General features: G+C 41.4%; 1 protein-coding gene across 2 annotated transcripts in view; it reads left to right on the forward strand.

The window, feature by feature from the left end:
- Nucleotides 1-21,777, forward strand: part of PARG (poly(ADP-ribose) glycohydrolase) — a 174,689-nt gene that overhangs the window by 57,729 nt on the left and 95,183 nt on the right. For both annotated transcript variants that reach the window (XM_088463078.1, XM_088463079.1), the window contains 3 exons: nt 2,350-2,469; nt 2,558-2,641; nt 10,012-10,086. In XM_088463078.1, coding sequence (XP_088319204.1) covers nt 2,350-2,469; nt 2,558-2,641; nt 10,012-10,086 — 279 coding nt within the window. The remainder of the gene's footprint in view (nt 1-2,349; nt 2,470-2,557; nt 2,642-10,011; nt 10,087-21,777) is intronic.

Consider the following 21,777-nt stretch of genomic DNA (forward strand, 5'->3'; position numbering starts at 1 on the left):
AATTTCCTCTCACAATCTAAAAACATTCTGTAATGTTATTTAGCTTCTGACAAAATGGAGCCTACTGCATTTGTGTGTGGTAGAGACTACAGGGGCTGATGCAAGTCATTTTTAAGGACGTATCTGCATACACAACTATGGCCATAGGAAAGTTGTATGCAATTTAGTCGCATGTCCACTTGTGGTTTTGGGGGCGTAACTGGGTGTTAACGGGGCATTATATATAAGTGAAGTTTAGTAAGGACGTGTTGACATAACTGCGGGCTATGCAGAGGTGTGCACAAGTGCAATTACACCGGTTTCCAGACGGATCTTTTGCAGCATGTATAGTACTGCTGCACACTGGTAATGATGACCACTATGAAACCAGGCATAAGGATGGCAGCAGGTGGGTCAATTTACAAATTTATCTCCGTGTACACAACGCGGGTGCAGTTATTTGCTTTCAACTCTGCATTGTCCCCTTAGACTGTAAGCTCCAGTGGGGCAGAGACTCATATTAATGATTAAATAAACTTTGTAAAGCACTGCGTAATGGTGGAACTATATAAATGAATAACTACAGGTTGAGCCTCCCAAACCCAAAATGCTTGGGACCAGGGGTATTTTGGATATTGGAATATTTCGTATTTTGGAGTATTTGCATAAAATAATGAATTATCTTAGGAATGGGACCCAAATCTAAACACAGAATGCATTTATGTGTTATATACACCTTATACACACAGCCTGCAGGTCATTTTATACAATATTTTTAATAATTTTGTGCATCAAAAAAAGTTTATGTACATACATGAAATTCTTTTAAGTTTCATATACACCTTATACACACAGCCTGAAGGTAAATTTATACTAGATTTTTAATAATTTATGCCTTAGACAAAGTTTGTATACAATGAACCATCAGAAAGCAAAGGTTTCACTTTATCAGTCATGCTAATAATAATCCGTATTTCGGAATATTTGGATATGGGAGACTAAACATGTAATCACAATCATTTTCATCAGCTGCTAACGAGCTGCACAAGTTGACGTGATAATCAGACTGCATTTTGTGATTTGCACAATGAAATATATACATCTACTTGTGAAAGCAGCCTTAATGACTATTTGCTCCAGCCCTATCCTTCCTGGATGCAAGAGATCAGTCTGAAATCACTGGATCTGAATTCACCTACTCGCCCATGGCACACTTTTATGCAAAAGTGCGAGTGCCCCTAGGCTGTCTAGTTACACCCGTTTAGCCACAAGTGGAGGTATCATGCTATTCTGAATAGCCACTCAGAGATCCATAAGTATGCCTTAGTCGGCCTTGTGAGCATGCCCAGTATCACAAACCAAAGATGCTGCCCCTTTTCTTGCAACTCTGAATCACTCCCTTAGTGTAGAACAATGGTTTTAGAAATTTGACCATATTGGACTCTCTTATTTTCGTTTGAGATGTTTAAAAATTGCAATATAATAAAACTTAATTAATACAAAGTTTTAAGATTTAATTTCTGTGAGTTAGCATTCGTTAGTGTCTGATTTATCAAATTTGCCTTGTTGATTTTATGAAGCGTACTGGGACTTCTGGAAAGTATTATTAAATAATATACACATAGATTAAAGGCGTTCTCAAATGTATAGCTTCATAGCTGCCTGCATTTCCACGTAATATTTACACCACAAGATCAGAGACTAAAATTGAAAAACGCTGTGCAATATCTTTCTTTATGTGAAGACATTGCAACGTTTAATTGGAACTTTGCAAAAAAATACATTTTAAAAGCTTCTTTATAACCATTTTAAAACTGGTCATTTTCCATCCCATTTATGTACGCAATGCCGATGTTTAAGGTTTTTGGCGATTATTAGTATATAGTACTAATAGTATTAGCATATGTGTCTAAATCGTGCTGCACAAGCGTCAAGGTACGATGTCACCGTTTCCACGGCTATTCTGCGAGACCATAGGCTCACTCAGGACTATGATGATGGAATCTGTGACCAATGCTGTGTCTTTATTCAAATGCTTGGTTTTGCAAAGCAGCTGGTGGGCAGCTAAATATATCTCCTGGCTTCTGCGATACTTGAATATTTTCGCAGCAGAGGCGGCATTCGCGTATAATTCAAAGTCAGACCCTCCTGTATGTCCACTTTAACTGTAAATATGAATAATTGAAGAAAAACACATTGTGCTTATCATAGTATTAGAAACGGGAAGCATGAGAGCAAAAAATGATCCCTAAAACATTGCAAGTGACAGATGTAGAGGCACTAGTTGCATAAAAGTTTAACAATACTGCATTTTTGACTTGTATGATTAATAAAATATAAATGAATTTTCCTTCTGTGAATTTGTTGCAGGTTTACCCTTTACATGAGACAGTGCCTAAACCCACCCCAAGTTCATTCTGCGACAAATGGGACAGCACACATGTTAAAATGCCCTGTTCGCAATACAACATTTATCCAGTAAATAACCTGGTAAGAAATTTACGACTGTCATCTAAGTTTAATATTTACTGTAAATACTATTGGTATTTTTAAAACTGTACGTTTAAATTACACACAGAATGGAGCACAGGTGTCTGAAAGTCGGTGGAACCTTATTGAGTGTTCTCTCGGGAACAAGATAAGAAACTCATATGAATTAAAGGTGAGCATTTGATTGTAACATTGTGCTCCTCCCTCCGTCCAGTGATTGGAATTTTGTATTTTTAGGATATATGTACACCAAATGCTCTCACAATGGTATTGTATGTGGCAGGATCACCATCCTGGATGTGGAATGGGCTAAACAGTCAAAAAGTTAGGGGTGCTTTGTATTGAGCATCATTACTGAGATAGTGTTACTGTGATTATCATTATTACGTGGTACCACAATGTGTTTGCAGCAACATGCATACAACGAGGGTGGTTCAATAAGTAATGTAACAAGATCTCCCGCCAGGCCAGAGCAAGTAGACCACTGCTTTCCTTCACGGACATTAGACCTTGCCTCATTTCAGTCATGCTTTCTTAACATCAATTGTTAGATGGCGGAGGTGGTGGAAATATGGTCAAACATTGAGGTGTGTAATGTGATCAGATTTCTGTGCCAAAAGGACACATCAGCAGCTGAAATTCATCACCAACTTGTCGAGGTGTACTATGATGTCATGTCACGTCACAGAAACATTTTTAGGTTTGGTGCACTGCCTTTGATAATGGACAAGACGTTCAAGATGAGCAGCAATCCGGCCAACCAAGCACGTCCACCACAGCCGACAATTTCTGCCGGATTGAACATCTGATTCTGGAGGACAGATGTATTGGAGTTCGAGATATTGCTGACAAACTGAACATCTCAGTGGGTACTGTGCACTACATCGTGCAACTGGGGTACAGGAAAACGTGTTCACGCTGGGTACCGAAGCAACTCTCAAAAGTTCATAAAACCAATAGGTACAGTGAGGATGAATTCCTGCAGCATATTGTTACAGGCGATGAAATGTGGGTGCATCATGTGACACCAGAGGCGAAGCAAGCCTCCAATACATGGAAATACACATCGTCCTCCTCTTCAAAGATATTCAAAACAATGCCATCGGCCAAGAAGGTCATGGCGACTGTGTTTTGGGATCAGAAGGAGGGCTTCTTGTTGATTTCCTCACCATAGGAGATACTATGATTGCTGTTTGCGATTGTGACACATTAAGTCAGTTGTGGAGAGCAATTAGTCGAAAACAACCAAACAACCTGGGTTGCTGCGAATATGCTTCGTATTGCTGCACAGTAACACCATGCCACACTCAGCCAACTGCACGCGTGAGTTGTTACGGCACTACCATTGGGAGGTACTGGACCAACCTCCCTACAGACTTGGCACCAACTGATTTCTATCTCTTTGGACCATTGCAGAAGCACCTGGGTGGAAGGTGATTCGCAACCTACGTTGAACTTCAGGAAGCAGTCATACCCTGGCTTCAATGGGTTGATTTGATTTTTTTATTTTTTTTTACTATGCCAAGATAGATGACTTGGTGTACAGTTGGACCAAATGCTTAGACAAGTATGGGGACTATGTGGAAAAATAAACTTTTCCAAAGCCATACTATTGATTATATCTAAACAACGCAATTATACGTCAATAGGGTTGGGTATGGATTGCTGGTGATCGGGATGCTTCTGGTCAGAATACCGACAGCGCCATCCCGACAGTCAGAATCCCTACACCCATCAGGCAACAATGTAAGTTTAACCTAACACTCCCTCCCCGGTGCCTAAACAAAGCCTCCCTTCTAGTGCCTAAGCCTAACCTCCGCATCCCTGCTCCCTAAACCTTACTGTCCCTCCCCTGCCTAACCCTAACCCTCCCCTAACTGGCAATACTTACCTTCGGGATGCTGTTGGTTGGGATCCCAGCGCCGATATTATGGACCGTCTGCATCTCGCGCACACAGGGATGCATACTACATCCCCATCAATATATAAGATATCAAATTACAGTAGGAAGTAGACCAGCACTCCGTGAACCTGTATCTAACAAGTTGGAGGGCCAATAGTATCCAAGTCAGTATGCCCTTCTTCAGTACTCTTGTAGAGCCCGCCGAAGGGGAAAAAAAGAGATCAAAGTACAGCAACCTAAGGTGACAAACTGCTGAATGTGAACAATTCTTTTGTCAAACATGCAGTTCTAAGACTAAGGAGGCAATAGTATTCATGTATGAGGCATCCTTGAATACCATGGCATTTTCAGCAAGGTCTATGGCATTAGCAGCAGTGGCTAGAAGAGCCCCAATGGTATGTTTCTGTGCAGGAGACACTCAGTGAAAAAGTAGCCTTGCTAATCTGCCATTTGATGGGGCTCTTCTATTTGAAGAAAAATTAGACTGCATGATACAGAAATACGCTGAAGAAAATGAACCTTAGGGAAGGCTTCTGGAGCAAAGTATTTTCTGCCACCTTCATCATGTAAGCAATTTAAAGATGCCAGAAGTTATAGGTCAGGAGGAGACAGCAGACAAGAATATTCCTTCTACCTCTAGACAGCCCTGTCGAACGTTCAAGATATTGGGTGTTTTCTGATTTGTCCTTCCACCTACAATGACTATTCTCTGATTTCATTATCTCTTAACACCTGTAGTGTGCAGAATTGCACATTACAGTCATATGAACATTTTGTATAAAAGATCAGTGGGCTTTATATATTGTAAGAAATGGATACAAGATAGAGTTCCATCACAATCCCAAGAGAAATGTCTTTGTATAGTCCAGAGTTTCCCAAACTCCGCCATTACAGTCCAGGTTTTGGGGATATCCATGTTTGAGTCCAGTTGGTTAAATCAAACTGACTGAGTTACTAAGTCACCTGTGCTCAGACCTGGATATACTTCAAACCTGGAAAATTAGCTAGCGCTAAATACAGATAGGGAAATCAGAAAAACATGCAGCAGACATAAAAATAAGGTGATTGTCAACCTTATATAATGGATAAACAAAAGAGAAATCTGCACTTTTAAATCTGTGCTGGGACACCAGCAATATCAAAATATGAAAAATAAGTAATATAAAATTTAATAAGCTGAAAATCAGCACAAATGATCACATAAATACATAGAGTTGATCAGACTCTATTCGAAACAAACATACATAAATACAATGATTACAAGCAATTGATAACAATAGATAGCGATATGCAGTGTTCTATGGACACTAGTAAAATTATTTGTATCCGTATGTGAAAAGATACAAATAAATATATACACAAATTAAATAAAGATATATATTCACAAATTACCATACAATCACATCAGTGTGGATAATGAACCGGAAGGAAAAATTCACCTGTGTGGCAAATTAACCCTTAATTTAAAAGGGGACAGTCTCGTAAATGGCACCAGTCATATGGAATATTTGAATGAGTGAAAGGATATAGTAATATTAATAATATCCCAAATGCTGGTGACCCATCAAAAGTCAATTGGCGTGGAGATTCCTTGTATTATTCAATACAATATTAATATAAAAGTTACCTTGTATGGGTCAAGATTCTGTAAGTGAGAGGAGAGCAGCGCCATTTACGAGACTGTCTCCTTTTAAATTAAGGGTTAATTTGCCACACAGGTGAATTTTTCCTGCCGGTTCATTATCCACATTGATGTGATTGTATGGTCATTTGTGAATATATATCTTTATTTAATTTGTGTATATATTTATTTGTATCTTTTTTCACATACGGATACAAATAATTTTACGAGTCCATAGAACACTGCATATTGCTATCTATTGTTATCAATTGCTTGTAATCATTGTATTTATGTATGTTTGTTTCGAATAGAGTCTGATCAACTCTTTATGTATTTATGTGATCATTTGTGCTGATTTCCAGCTTATCAAATTCTATATTACTTATTTTTCATGTTTTGATATTTCTGGTGTCCCAGCACAGATTTAAAAGCTCAGATTTCTCTTTTGTTTATACTTCAAACCTGGACTGTTATGGTGGAGTTTGGGAACATCTGCTATAGAACAAGACTCCATCAACCCTCAGCAAGCAATCTTATCGCACTACTCCTGAATCTCATGAAACTTGAAAGGTGTGTCAATGGCAGACATTTTTGCATGGCACCTGTGAATTTCATTTTCATGGCCATTAGCAAAACAAATTTTCTCATATACGTAGATCTCCAGGACTTTTATACCTCACTGGCTGTCCGCACATGAAGTCTCTCCGGTTCTGGGTCATGGGATTTGTAATTGACCTGTCTGCTTAATTCCAACACAAGCATCACCAGCATTTTTGTAAAGTTATGGCCTAATTTGGCCAACACCCTGGTGATGGGAAGGCTGTAACACGTGGGATCGGTATGAAATCCCGCCGGATGTGAGCCTGGCGGGTTTAATACCGATACCGGAAGCTCGACAGGACTAGATCCCGACACTGTAAGTATCTCATCTGTCCCCAAAATCCCCCCCCCCCTAACCCTAACCTCCCCCCCGGTGGCCTAAACGTAATCCCTCCCCCCCTCCCTGCACCCTAAATCTAACCTCCCCCTGGTCTGCAGTCTCCAGCTGGAGTTACTGACCTTGTGGATTCGCAAGCAGGTTCTTGATTGAACATCCAGAAGCATGCAAGAAGACAGTGGTGACCTTAATACATTGTCAGTGCAACACTAGAAGCAAAGCTATTATTATTACTATTATCAAAACTTGTACTTTGGTCATGATATATGTCACATTCAGCAGGCAAGGGAAATGCAGTGTCTAATTAGAGATGTAGTCATCAGCATCGTTGCGCCACGGCGGCAAAATTGCAAGGTCTGAGATCATGGCACTAGTCGTGGTGTGCAATAACATGAGATTTGTAATGTAAAATATACCGTATAGTATATCCAGTATAGTATTGATTACAACAAAATTCTTAATAGTTTTATAAAGTGTAATCACTTCCAGGAATCGAACCCGGGTACATGGGCATACTAAGCCTTGACAGTACCTCTAGAACAAAGTAGCCCCAGAGTCAACCTTTGCACACAAGCAATGACATAGTGATGCCACTGATTGCAATGTTTCTTTTTTTTTTTGATGTGTCCGGTAGTTCATTGCGTGCGTCTATCTCCCCACTGAAAATGACAATCAACTCAATGCAAAAATCTTTCTGTTCTGTAGTTACTGTGAGTGCACGAGTACGCCATTATTTGCAGTGTGTAATAAAAGAACTGTTATCGTGGTAAGGCTTTGTAAAACGTACATTACAGTATATCCACCATAATATAAAATAATATAACATGCTGCTGTAGAGAGTTAGCATTTGAGATGGAAATAAAAAAGCATCTAAAAAACCGTTCTTAAACTACAAGCATCATTTCACTTTATAATGGAAACTTCACGCACACATAATGGCGGTCTTCAAAAGTGACACCTGGTGGACTAACACCAGTATTGCAATCACCGGAGACTCAATTCATTACATTGCGACTGAATACCCCACGCTGCGACAAGGCGCAGGGAAACTTAATGCAACTAGTTTTCGTACTACATGCCGCACGAAGCATAGATGAACGTGGCTACATCTGTACTTGAGCCAGAGGCAAATTGCTCCAGGGAAGCTTTGGACCTTGTCATGTAGGCATAATAGCAACAAACTAGAATGCCAAAGAGAATATTGATATTCCTATTCATATTGACCTGTCAACAATACGGTCTCCCCTCCATTTTCTTTTCTTATCTCTTGCATTCCAAAAAAGATTAAGAGAAAATAGAAGTGAGGGTAATACTTCCATTTTGGCCATGACATCAATTGTTCTTAGTGGCCTGGGAGATACTCTGGGATCCAGTCTTTCACCCAAATATATCACAACTGTTTATGGCATGGCAATTAAGCAGGAAGAGCTAAGAGATATAGGAGTATCATAATCTGTAGTAAACACACTTTTACCAGCAAGAAAGAATAACTCTTAAATATTATACAGTCTTGAAGAGAATTATTATTTGGTGGAATTGTAAAACAAATTAAAACACCCATTCCAAATGTCCTTGACTTTCTGCAGGAAACTTTTAGTAAAGGTCTTGCTATATTTACACATCAGGCACAAATATCAGCACTGAGGGACATAACCAATCAGGTGCAGGGTTAAGCTTCGTTTACCATGCCTGGAGCTATTCAATTATTTAACATTTGTCTTGCGCGGTAACCTATAGAGTCCACATAAAGTACAGAATCTATGGGTTTCTGTGCGTATTAAATCCAAGAGTGGACTTTTCCTTGCAGCTCCTGAGGCTGCGAGATAAAGTGCACCCTCAGAGCTTATCATCCGGGGTTGTCTTAGCCAACAATTAGCCACGGAATAAAACCCTGAGTGTCTTATTGAATACCAAATTGGTGCCAGAATAATGAATCCTTTAATTTTATCTAAGCGGTGAAGAGGATTTGCCCCTCTATCAGGTCCTTTGTGGCTCAGTGGGTCCTCAGTCTAGTGCTTAATGCTCTGATGGCAGTCCTGAGTGAACAAATTCGAAAGTTTCTCTGAGACGGGTGACACTGGAGGCAATGTGGTGGAAGTTACTTCTTCTAGATTAGTCTGAGTTACAGACACTATGGAGCCCTATTTAAATATCTATGAAGATAATGTAGTTCCAAGAGCCAATGCAACTTTCTTGCCAAAGTCCTATTTCTCTTTAACATCAAAGATGAGGCTGCTTTTATCTTCCTACAACCTAGAACAGTGGATGAAAAAAAGAGGAAATTGCATCCCCTAGGTTTTTATGCTTCTTTATCCAGGACTGAGGGTCAAAACAGCAATTTGTGATTCCAATAGTACCTTTGGCCAGCTAGCTATTTCCCTGGTGTATCAGGTAAGTAATCACAGAGACATACAAGGGTTGAGGGTTCCAGTGATGCTGAGAGCCCATTGTATGCTGTGGCACCATCTTGGGTGAAAAGGGCTAAGCATCTGAGACAGACCTTTGCAAGGCAGCATGGTTGGTGTAGTGGTTATCATTACTGCTTCACAACCCTGTGGTCATGCGTTCCATACCTGACCAAAGTACTATCTGTTTGGAGTTTGTATGTTGGGTGGGTTTTCTCCAAGTGCTCTGCTTTCCTCCCACACTCCAAAAGACATACTGGTAGATTAATTTGCTTCTGACAAAAAATTAAACTTGTGGGTCTGTGGGATCGAGAATATAGATTGTAAGGTCCGCTGGGGCAGAGGCTGATTTGAATGATGGAAATATTCTCTGTAAAGCACTGTGGAATATATGTGCACTATACAAATAAATCAGCAGGCTAGATGCTGCTTTATTTACGTTGGGGGTGGGGGGGTTCTAATAAACATGTAAAGTGGACATTTCAGTTTTTAAACATCCCCTATAAAGACTTGTATGGGATTTTATGTAAAGATAAACTGTCTACTTTACATTTTGCAACATCTTGCATTTTTCTTCATCTTCAATTTTAGTGTCCTGCAGATGGCGATATTGTTCTACAGATTATGCTTTTTTGTCGTGTGGGTTCTAAGTATTCTTATATTTTGTCATTTCCAGGAAGCCATTCTGGCATATAACGTGTTCTATTCCAAGAGATGGGACTTCACAGCTTTGATTAACTTTTGTGTGAAGGTAATACTTTCCTTATAAAATTTTTAGGTGGTTTTGTCATTTTGGGTAAAAATTTTATGAAATTCACCTAAATGTCTCAAGTACAATATTTACTTTGAAGCTTGACATATTTTGCAATGATCAGATACATGCCCTCTAAGTTTAGCAGTCTTGTTCCTTTTAGGTTGAATATTTTTTACTTATTAGTTTTTTTTTAGATCAAGTGCTTTGTTTTTTTGTTTTTTTAAGTTTTTTTGATATTTCATTTAAAATAATACACACAGATCAAAATACGTCCCCAAAACATTCAAGATAAGGGAACTCCGACCTATGCAATACAGTGACGTGAATAGAGGTGATAGATTAATGAACAGCATCAATTAACATAAGGAGATATATTAGCAAAACCAAGTTACCATCACAAACCTTTAATATTATAGTGTCAGAGAATATTGAATGGATGCTACAAACACTTCCCTAATTGTTTGTTTTGCTGTGTACCCTCCTCATCCCAGAGGCATCTTCCTCTCACAACCACAAGGAGATTTATTCCAGAAGCCCAAGCTTCGTTCATATTTCAGCATACAATTATATTTAGCAATTAATATACAGTATCATTCATTTAATTTCACTATTCTTGAATTGTAGGCTCCCTGACTATGCAGAACCTAGCTAAAGCAAAGGCATTAAGGATGTACTGAGCGGTTAAGCATCGCACTCTATCAACAATGCCCATTCCAAAAATACACATAGTAGGGGTTGTAAGGGGAATCTTACCATCTTTCCTAGTTATGCAGCAGGTGACTCTCTCTCAAGAAAGAACCAATTTCAGGGCTCCTACAGGACTATTAAAAACCAGCTCCGCTTTTGAAGCATGGCCTACATATCTGATGCTTGGGCCTCTGGTAAGTGAACCCTGCAACAGTTAGTACTGTTCATAGTCGAATAGCTTTTCATAGTTCTGAAGGAGTTGGGTACGGGATGCCAGCGCCTGGTATCCTGGCGGTCACAATCCCAACACCGGCATCCCGACTGGGTTAGGATACCAACACCTGTCAGTGGGTATTCTAACCTTCCCTTCCCTAGTGCCTAAACTTAACCTCCCCCCAGCACCCAAAACCTAACCCTGAAGCATGTCTTCGTCTCCAGACTACAAATTATCACCCTAACTGAGCAGACTAGCTTAGAAAAATAAAGGTTATTGAAGCCACAAACATTTTTAGTACCCATCTATTACTTTTTGTAAATGTGTGTGTGTGTGTGTGTGTGTGTGTATATATAGTAATGGGTGGTGGCTCTCCAGAATTTTTTTCAGCTTCTAATGTTGAACATCTGGCACTCAAAAAGAAACACGTTGCCTACCCCAGTTCTAGAGGACCAATGTCTCTGTCCCATTTCCCCCAAAGCTCCCTCAGCGCATTATCAGGTAGTAATATCTCATGGAGACAAGCTCTTTTCCCCCAACTACTGCAATAGAGTCTTCTTAGGGTCACTCACAATCGCACGTCCCTCTGAGGCAAAGTATGTATGGCATAACTAAAGGTATTAAATGAACATGGGTTAGGAACTCCAAACTCTCCCCTAAGGTTGTTCAAAGATTTTCAACAGACCATCAGAGTACAGGTGTCTGAGGAGAAAACACCAAATTGATTCCGAAAAGACGCACCCACAATAAAACAAATTCACCAAGTATATCTGATTTCCACTTAGGGGTAAAGATATTGATCCAGAGACCCCTAGCGGATTTAAATGTCTGATGCAATATTTGAACTGCTTGCATGACAAGCAGTATCTATTGCTGTGGCAGCCACCAGCTAGCAATGCCTCCAGTGAAGTATGTCTACGGTCATCCAAATATAGCTCCTGACTCCACTGTGTAGATCCACCTCCACGAATTTGCTAGTTGGGAGGTATAATAAAATTTGAGGTTAGGAAGTGAGACCCACCCACAGAAGTGCTTTGTTTTACACAGCTTAGCTTGGGGATGTTTGTCTGCCCAAACCAGTATGAAGAGAGAACTTATCTATGAGTCTGAACATATGGGGAGGGATATATACCTGGTACTGGTGGAAACATAAAGGAACTTGGGCTGCCCAATCATTTTAATCAAATTGATCTGTCCAGTAAAACAGTTAGTGTGAGTTTCTTTTTCCAAACACGCATCTTAGTTCTTAAATAATTGGTCTGTAGTTGGACATTAAGATGAACAAAACCAGCCATAATCACTGTAAACCTAATTCCAAGGTATTCGATTTTTGTAGGAAGGACACTGACTTAGATTTAGTTAATGACTTTGTATTACAGAGAAATCAAAAAGGAACAACATGTTATCCACGTACATGGTCACATTAGCTACTCAGCTACTCTGCCTGCAACCTATGAATAACTGAGTGGCACTGTATAACGCAGGCCAAAGACTTCATTGGAAGAGCGAACAGGCCAAGTGACAGAGGGCAGCCCTGATTCGTACTTGTTCATAGTCTAAAGGGGGGAACATACCAATCAATCTTTCAAGATGGCTAGTTTACAACAATTTGACCTAAACAATGATATTAGGACTGATATTAAATTTACTAAGGACCTCCCACAGAATTGAATTCCTTGGCAGCATCAAGAGATGCTGGGTATACACTGGGCGATATATCGGCCAATCAATCGAACAGCCGATATGTCGCAAGCTCGTCTGCGAATGTGTACCCCTGATATGTCTCTGAACGACATTCACAGACACATTGTGTCGGCTGATGGCCGATATAGCTGCAGATGTATCTGCACATCTGGCTCTGTGTACAGGCAGCCCGCCGACCGCCCGTACTCTTCCTACAGGTTCCAATATCACAGATGGGTGGGCAAATTCAAATGCCCACCCAGCTGTGATGTCAGTACGACATGTCAAGAGGCCGTATACTTGAATCGTCCGCTGGGTCAGCGCGACGGCCATTCGGCCCTCAAATCGACCTAATGTGTACCCAGCTTTAGCTTAGTAGTTTTTTGCATAATTTATTTTTATTTTTTTTAAACTTCTAGCTCTTGAAGATGGTCTGATTTATATCATTAGGTTCTTTCACTGGCAGTGTGTGCCTAGCTGTTAACTGACTTGAAATTGTTTTACTTTCATTAGAACTACGCTTTTGCATACAATTAGCCCTGGGTGCCGTGCTATTTTCCTAACATAATTGTTATAAATCATATTGCATAATTAATTTAAAGCCAATTCCACCTTGTGAGAGATATATATGATATTCCAGGTTATATTTTATAAATATATAGTCAATTCTCTAAATATTGGGTAGACATGCCAAACCTCAATGCGCCATGTGGCGCAAGACTCAAGTGTTTCAAGAAGGGTTGTTTGGCGCGACTGCAGAAATAGTTTGAGGACATTCGTGTTACCGCTAGACCGCAGGCAGGGAGTCTCTCTGCGCACCTTCAACAAGCACACTCCCTAGAAGAGGGTGTGGCTGACTTGGGTGGGGCTTGTCCTTGTGATGCGCCGCCCAATTTGTCACACTTGGGAGCGTGCGTATGTGCTTGACTTCCCCCAAGCTCTCCCCTCACTGTGAAAAGATGCTGTGCGCATCTGTGCACCTGGCAGAGATCAGTCACCCCAACTTTTCCCGGGGGACAATGCGGCCCACGGATGGGGAAGGCACGGGCAGGCTGTTTCAGCGTGGCAGGGTGCAGCACCATGCTAGGGGGAACACTAAGGACACATCTGTACCTCTTCACTGGGTGGCATTGTATGCAATCTTCTCTACATGCCCAGTGCCGTCTGCCTAATATCAGCCATTTGAGCTGACCAGTCAAAAAGCCTGATCTCAAAACTAACTAGGGAAACAGCTAGTGGATGGTGTCTCATATGTATGATTTTTCACAACAAAAACTACGGTAATCCTAAACCTGTTCTATTTTATAATCTAGTGCAAAACCACTATTCTTCTAGTTCATTATACAGCATTTATGCAAATACATGTGCAGAACACTTTCCAGTGATTTACGGTATGTGATGGATAATGGCATCGCGTCATTGGAAACGTGATAAATAATGAAAGCGCCAATAGAGTTACTCATCTGAGTGATAAATCTTGTAAAGTGAATGGCGATCTCATGATTGCTTTAGAAGACTCCGGTCAGCTTAACAGAAATCCAAGTTACATGATCCTTTTTCCTTCATCATAAATACTTTTTCCTAAGTTGTCATTTGCATATATATAAGCAGTGACTATGATTTCCTTCAGGTTAAGAGATCTGGGAAAAAATGAAAGCATTCTGGGCCTTCAACAAACCATTATCTGCTTTGGGAGGAGTAGACTTTATTTTCCTTTTGATTGGAAAAGGTAGAATAAAGAACATATGGATGCTTTAATGTGCACAATTGAACATATATGCACTTTTTTTTTATATTTTTATTCTAAAGTGGCTAGTGCCACAATAGTACTTTTAGGAGAATGCTTATTGTAAAACCTCTGTTCTACATAGATTTGTCTGATACATATCTATATAGGAATCTATGGTTCTTCATACGTAGCAGGAACATGCCACAGGCGTGCATCCTCCCCTCAACGACTGCCTTACGTGGTAACTGAAAAGGCCATGATGTAGATAATTTCAGTATCCTCATCAAACCAGTGTGCAACCACACATGCTGTAATGAATGGGAGTTATGTTTTTCCTGGGAGATATATGGACAATTATGTCCATATAAAGAATTAAGGACATAAATGTCACCTTTGCCAAGGATACTAATAAAGGAGGACAGTGTGTTTTCTATAGAAGGTATATTTTTGGCTGCTGAGGTTACTTACCTTTTTTGCCTTTTAATTCGTTTTTCAATAAGATAACCCTCCTGCGGGAAAGGGATGCCACAGCATGGCACGGTGATAAACTTTCGGTATCATTTAGTAGTTATTAGTGTATGTGATATTTATATGATGGTTACTGGTTTGGTGTATACAATGGCAGGGTTAGTTTCTGAAAAAGGTGTATTGTACCTTTTTAAGTGCAGTTGTTGTTCCTGGAGTCTCAACTACAGATGTGTCATACATTGTGGCTTCAGTCGCACCAAGCAGGAGCTTTTATTTTATGTTTTATTTTACTTTGTTCTATTTTATGTTTTTGGGTTGGCAGTACTAAGCGTCTGAATTAATACGCATATACTGTGACTCCATCTATCTCCGCCGGCCGCAACACCAGTAACTGGGCTGGTGACTTTGGCGGGTCGCTGCTAAGCTTGCTAGCAGCAATGCTGCAACCTGGACTGCACCCGGATGTAAGGAGGTGTCAGGTAAGGAGATTCCTCGCTTACAGGGAATCGCACGTGGCAGTCCTTGCTTCTTGTGTCAGAGACGAACCAGAAGCCGCTGCGGTCAGGGCCCGGGATTGTCCGCGTCCTCACTACACCATCGGGGCCTTATCGTCTGAAGCCTATGGATTGGCAGCAGACGCTTCTGCTGCCACGAGGCCAGCGTACCCGACTGGTTAACACACCACACCTGTAGCTGTTGGTCTCAGGAGGGTTTGGGTCAGTCTCCCTGTATACCTCTCCCTTGGTTAAGGTATATAGTACTTTATATCCTACCATTCCTTTTGTGTCTGTGTAGTTGATTTAGAGTCGATTGTAATTCTATTACATATGCATTGTATGTGACTGTTTGCTAGCTTCTGTCTTGACAGTCTTATTTCTGTCTGTCAATTATAACTATCACTGTTTTTCTCTCCATCCTCTTGGGGTGGAGGTATTTCCCCGAGTACTTAACATTCATTAAGATTTTGTAAAGGCTGTCACATAACATTGCAATTATTGCCTTTATTTTGAACATGCCAAAAGATGAAGGTATACAGGAGGGGGGAGCCCTCTGTGCTGGTTTCATGTAAATCATGTATGGCTTATTTGTCCCCTCAGGACATTAAGGATGGCTTGTCTGTTGTCTGTTTATAAAGAGCCACCTAACCAGTCCAGTTTACCTGTTCCTGGAGAAGAGCCTCTAGGTTATCCTCTTTGTCCCAGGTCATGAAGCAGTTTGTGGAACGTATGGCTGCTCCCACTATGCCCCCTTGGATGGGATGCCCACAGCATGCTATGTTTGCACCTCCTATGCATTTTTCCTGAAAGGATGTTGATGGCCATTCTAGTCAGAGGATGTCACCATCGTCTAATGTTGATAGCAGACTGGTAGTTACTAAGGTGCTTAAGCGCAAGTTTAGCTTTTTATCAGTTTAGCTCAACATATGGATTAAGACGTATTATCTGAGAATTCAAATGATGTGCAAGGTTCCTCTCCAGGGTCTAACTCGGGGGAGGAGGACCATCCGTCCACAGTGGATGTTCCTCCTTTGGTGAAGGCGGTTAAATCAATCCTAGACATTCAGGAAGATGAACCAGCTCATAGTAAGAAGGCTCCATTGTGTTTAAGCACCACCGGAAGGTGGTCAAAACTGAGTTCCCTGAATCTGAACAGCTCACTGAGTTTATGGTTGAGTCATGGGGTAACCCTGACAAAGTTTTTATGTGAATAAGAGAATAACATTGTTGTATCCTTTCCTGGCTTCTGTATGTACTAAGTGGGAGGTACCTACTGTGGATGCTCATGTAACTCATTTAATCAGAAATGCTACATTGCCTATTCCATCGGCATCTTCTCTGAAGGATTCCAGGGATAAAAAGATTGAGGAGCTGTTACTCGTCCAGCTATGGCTGGAGCCTGGGTAGCCAAAGTGGTTGAAGAATGGATGGGAGCATTGGAAAATTCTTTACCAAATGCTACCAGAGAACAGATGATGTAGATCTCTCATATACGGGAAGCGGCTTCCTGTCTGGGAAAAGCTGATGTAGATGCTGGAATTTTAGCTTCTAAAGCATCAGCAGCTTCAACAGTTGCACGCTGGGCCCTTTGGTTAAGATCCTGGAAAGCTGATGCAGGATCAAAGAGGGTGCTGGAGGTTTTACCTTTCTACGGACAAGTACTTTTTGGAGCACAGTTGGATAAAATAATAGCTACTCTGGCAGCTTCAAAATCAGCAGGTCTGCCATCTATGGCCACTATAAAGTCTAGACTGGTTTCTTTTCGGTCCTTCGGTTCTCAGGTACGAGCAAGGGAACAGCCTTCCTCTAAGGCGTCTAGTTTTCACAAAATATCAAGGCGACAGCTATGAGGTCTGGGCCGGCAAGACGTCCAGCTTCTAAGCCGGACAACAAGCCCTCTGCCTGATGGGACGGGCCTCCTCCTGGGGGATCCCAGGGTTGGAGGCCGATTTCTGCAGTTTGCAGATTGTTGGCATCAAAGAATAACCGATGCCTGGGTCTGAGAAGTGGTCTCTCAGGGGTATGCCCTCACTTTCAGGAGGCATCCTCCCTAGAAGTATTTTTGCATAGATCCCCAATCAGATGCGGTCAAGGCCTTGACCTTTCAGGAAGCCTGCTGCAGGCGGGGGTAATAGTCCCAGCTCCTGTGTTGCAACAGGGAAGCAGTTATTCCAATTTATTTCTGGTTCAGAAACCGAATGGGGCTTATCGCCCTATACTAAATCTAAAGACCCTCAACCCAAGTTTCGTATGGAAACTCTCAGAGCAATTATTTTGGCAATGGAGCGGGGGGACTACATGGTTTCCCTGGACATTCAGGATGCATATATGCATGTTCCTATTCTACCATCCCACCACCAATTTTTATGGTTTTGCTGTCCTTCAGCAACATTAACAATTTCAGGATCTACCCTTTTTACTATCTACGGCTCCCCGGGTTTTACCAAAATAATGTCTGCCATATCTGGACGACCTTCTGACAATCACACATACTCCGGTTGTTTTACAAAACCATCTTCATCTGACTATAGCCTGCTTACAAAAGCATGGCTGGATCATCAATTGGAAGAAATAATCACTTTCTCTAACACAGCAGATGGTACATCTGGGGTCTCTTCTGGATTCCCAGGCACAAACGGTGTTTCTGCCAGAGGACAAGATTGTGGCTCTATCGTTGTGAATACTGTACGTAAGCTGCTTCGATAGTGAAAGGTAACCATTCTGCTAGCAATGCAGGTTTGGGGATCAATGGTATCCACCTTCGACATGGTGGGGTATGCTCCGTTCCATTCCAGGCCTCTGCAAAGATTGATTCTCTCCAAGTGGAACGGACAGTATCATCTAATAAAGTCCCAGAGGATCCTTCTTACTCAAGAGATTGCCTCATTACCAGATATTAGAATTTTTTTTCAGCCTCCTTTTTGTTCCACCGGTAGCACTGTGGGATTTGTCGTTGGTTCTTAAGGGGCTACAAGCTCCTCCATTTGAACCCTTGGACTGCTTCCTAAGGTAGTGTCCCGTTTTCATGTGACTGAAGAAATTGTTCCAGCTTTTCAGGCTGCAGATCTTTCTGCAGGTGACGCCTCCCTGGATGTAGTTCGTGCTCTCTGTATCTATGTGAAGCATACAAACTCTGTTTGAAAATCAAATGCTCATTTTGTATTATATGGTTTACACAAACGAGGATGGCCAGCTAATAAGCAGACTCTGGCAAGATGGCTACGCATGACTATCTCTCAGGTGTACACACAGACTGATCTCCCTGTCCCAAGCACGATGACTGCACATTCTACTTGGTCTGCAGGGCCATCGTGGGCATTTAGCTGTGGTGCCTCTGCTGAACACTTGTGCAAGGCAGCCACATGGTCTTCTGTCCAAACTTTTGTTAGGTTGCATGCCTTTGCCTCTCAGGATGCTTCCTTTGGGCGACGAGTTCTTTCTGCTCAGGAGCGTCTCCCACCCTAGGGGAACTGCTGTAGGACATCCCCATGGTATCCCTGTGGATCCCTATGGACACTGAAGAAGAAAATGAGAGTTATGGTAGACTTACCTAGATAACGTCTTTTCTTCCATGTCCACTCAATCTCTCCAGTAGTTTTGTTTATGCAAATAATAAGAGTTATGGTAGACTTATCTAGATAACTCCTTTTCTTTGAGGTCCATAGGGTCCACAGGGATACCATGGGGATTTTATGGTTTGATATGCAAATGATGCACTCGCAAGTTGCGTCGTTAAGATGGGATCGTTAGCTGGACGACCAAGGGGAGGATGCGGCCGTACGACTAAAAATACTCCCCCTTCTCGTTCGCATTACACGTCATCTCCGGGCATATAAGGATTAATTGAGACCATCGGAGCTGGTCGTAGAGCTTAAGGTTGACCATACCCTCTCTTAAGCGCTACGATCAAGTCAGTGTAAAAACCTCCCATGTCACATGTGCCATGACACTACTTAGTTAATTATGCACTCCCTTAAAACGCTGTTTGCATAGTCAGGCATGCCTGCGTTCGGATCTCCACTCCCCAGTTCACAAGCGCCTTCCCCTGTTACCACCCACAAACCCCTCATCCTGTCACTCAAACTAACGACCTGGCCAAGTTCAAGGAGAGAGATATTTCCGATCGTAACAGCTAGTTTGCGCACGCGCATTGCGAATTTTACGCATGAGGAGTTTAGCGAACATCGGCTGCGTACGACCGAGCGGCCGCAACGACCGACTCTGAATGAGGTCCTGAGTCTGTCTGTATACGAAGTGCTACGATGCAGCGACTGTGTTGTTTACTCTCGCCAAGTTCCATTGTGCTTCATCTACAACTTTGTGCATTTTTTTTTAATTAATTCTTTTGCATTTAAAATCGCAGCCCAGCGTCTCTAGTACACTTTGAGTGGTGTTTCGTTGCGTATACGATGCAAATAAATGACAAAATTTACACCCCTATGTGGCATGGTCGTGCTGGTTGTCTCGCGCTGTGTGGCGTATTGATGCTGTGTATATGAGGACACATCTGTATCAGTCCAAAACCCAGGGGTTCAAACACCGGAAAACAACCAAGAACTTTCAGGAGTCATATTCTCAGAGAAAAGGTTCAATGTTCTGATTATAGAAACCTTTCCATGCTGTTTGGGTTTTATTTACCCTGAAGGCAATGTAGCTAGGAACTAGTGGTCATCATTTGAGAACAGGTAGCTGCTGTCAGCTCATTACCAGTAGCAGGTCATTAGGACATTCCCTGATACAGGTCTACATCGATTGAATTAAAATAATTAATCAGATTGATAACTGAGCCTATAGTTCTCTGCAAGAACTGGAAATTTCTAGATCGGATTCTTATTGGGTATTGGTTTGAGAGACCCTGCAATACTAACCATGTGGCATTCAGGCTATACAAGACCCTCGCAGCAGGGAAAGTCGGAGACTACAACAAATGACCTGACAGTAATAATTAACATTGACTTTGCTTTTTAACAGATCGTCATCGAATTAACTCATTCCAGGAAATGCAGCTCACTTGTATAACTTACCTTCTTGTACTCTTGGCACTTTTTACTGAGTTCATAAACATGCATTGCTTACTGCAGCTCCCTCTAGTCATCAGTTGCTGTTACAGTAACTGACGGGAAGCAAACTCTACTGTTAACCAATCACTGGATTCTTATTTTGTACTGGGACCACGACCATAGTCAAGGGAAGGGAACTTGAGTAAAGGTGCCCATCCACTAGAGGACATGAAAACGACTGCACGATTACGACCTTGTAATCGTGCAGTCGTTTGTCAGTCGTTCAGGGCAGGCTCATCAATCATCTGCAAACATGCTCAACCTGACGTTATCGTCAGGTTGTCCAGCATGTTTGCACGATGATAGATGTCTAAACGACCATCGGGCACCCGCATCGCTGGTTGTTTTAGACATTTTTGCAATCTATTTATGAACGATTGAACAATCGTTATCGTTCAATCGCTCAATGTAATAGTCTCGTGGATGGGCACCTTAGCTCAGGAGAGCCCAAACTTACTTCATGGGGCTTTGATAGAAGACATCCCTAGTTATGAGCCCCAGAGCAGTCGCTCACCAACATCCCTGTCATAGTAATCAAAAGGGAGCCTTTGTTAAACGTGTAGACTGCTACTGGTATTGCAGCCATGGATGGATCTGTTGTTGGCGTTTCAGTAAGCCAATGGAGGTGAGAAATTGTCTGCTTCATGAATATGGGTGTATTTACAACATTTTGGTATAGGTCCCACAGTGTTATGTTTCCCAAGTCATCACTGTGGTCTTATTATAAGAAGTAGATTACAGTGAAAATGTATTCAAGTAACTGTTTTAAGGATTTTTATCCTATATCTGTGTTATACTACATGACTAAAGCTGCATACACACGGAAAGATTTTCTGTCCAACCATCCAACTAGTTTATTGGTTGGAATGAAAATCTGTTAAGGTATGAAAGCAAATGACAATCAGCAATTTGCTCCCAAATGCCGGAAAATGGACAAAAACTGTTGTTTAAACAAATTGTTTAGATCAAACATTTAACAAACTTGTCTGACTGCCATTTTCAGCTGTTTTCTGGCATTTAGGAGCAAATTGCTGATCATCCGTTACTCCCATACGTTACCAGATTTTCATTCCAACCAATTAACTAGTTGGATGGTTGGACAGAAAATCTTTGTGTGTATGCAGCTTAAGAGGTTTATTTTGCACATTGTATATGCTTCTCCGCAATGTCAGATAAAGTTCTACGCCACACGTATACACTTCTAATGTAGTTTCTTTGAGCACTACAGATCAATTGGAAACAATCAGTTTAAAAGCTTGAGGTCAATAATGATTACATTATGGGCATGCATACATTGTGTTTGAGCACATTCCACTGCATGTTGCAAAGGCATTGACTGTTTGGTTAGAG

The sequence above is a fragment of the Taudactylus pleione genome, unplaced genomic scaffold (assembly GCF_031769625.1).
Source record: "Taudactylus pleione unplaced genomic scaffold, aTauple2 ptg001314l, whole genome shotgun sequence".
Classification (NCBI taxonomy): domain Eukaryota; kingdom Metazoa; phylum Chordata; class Amphibia; order Anura; family Myobatrachidae; genus Taudactylus; species Taudactylus pleione.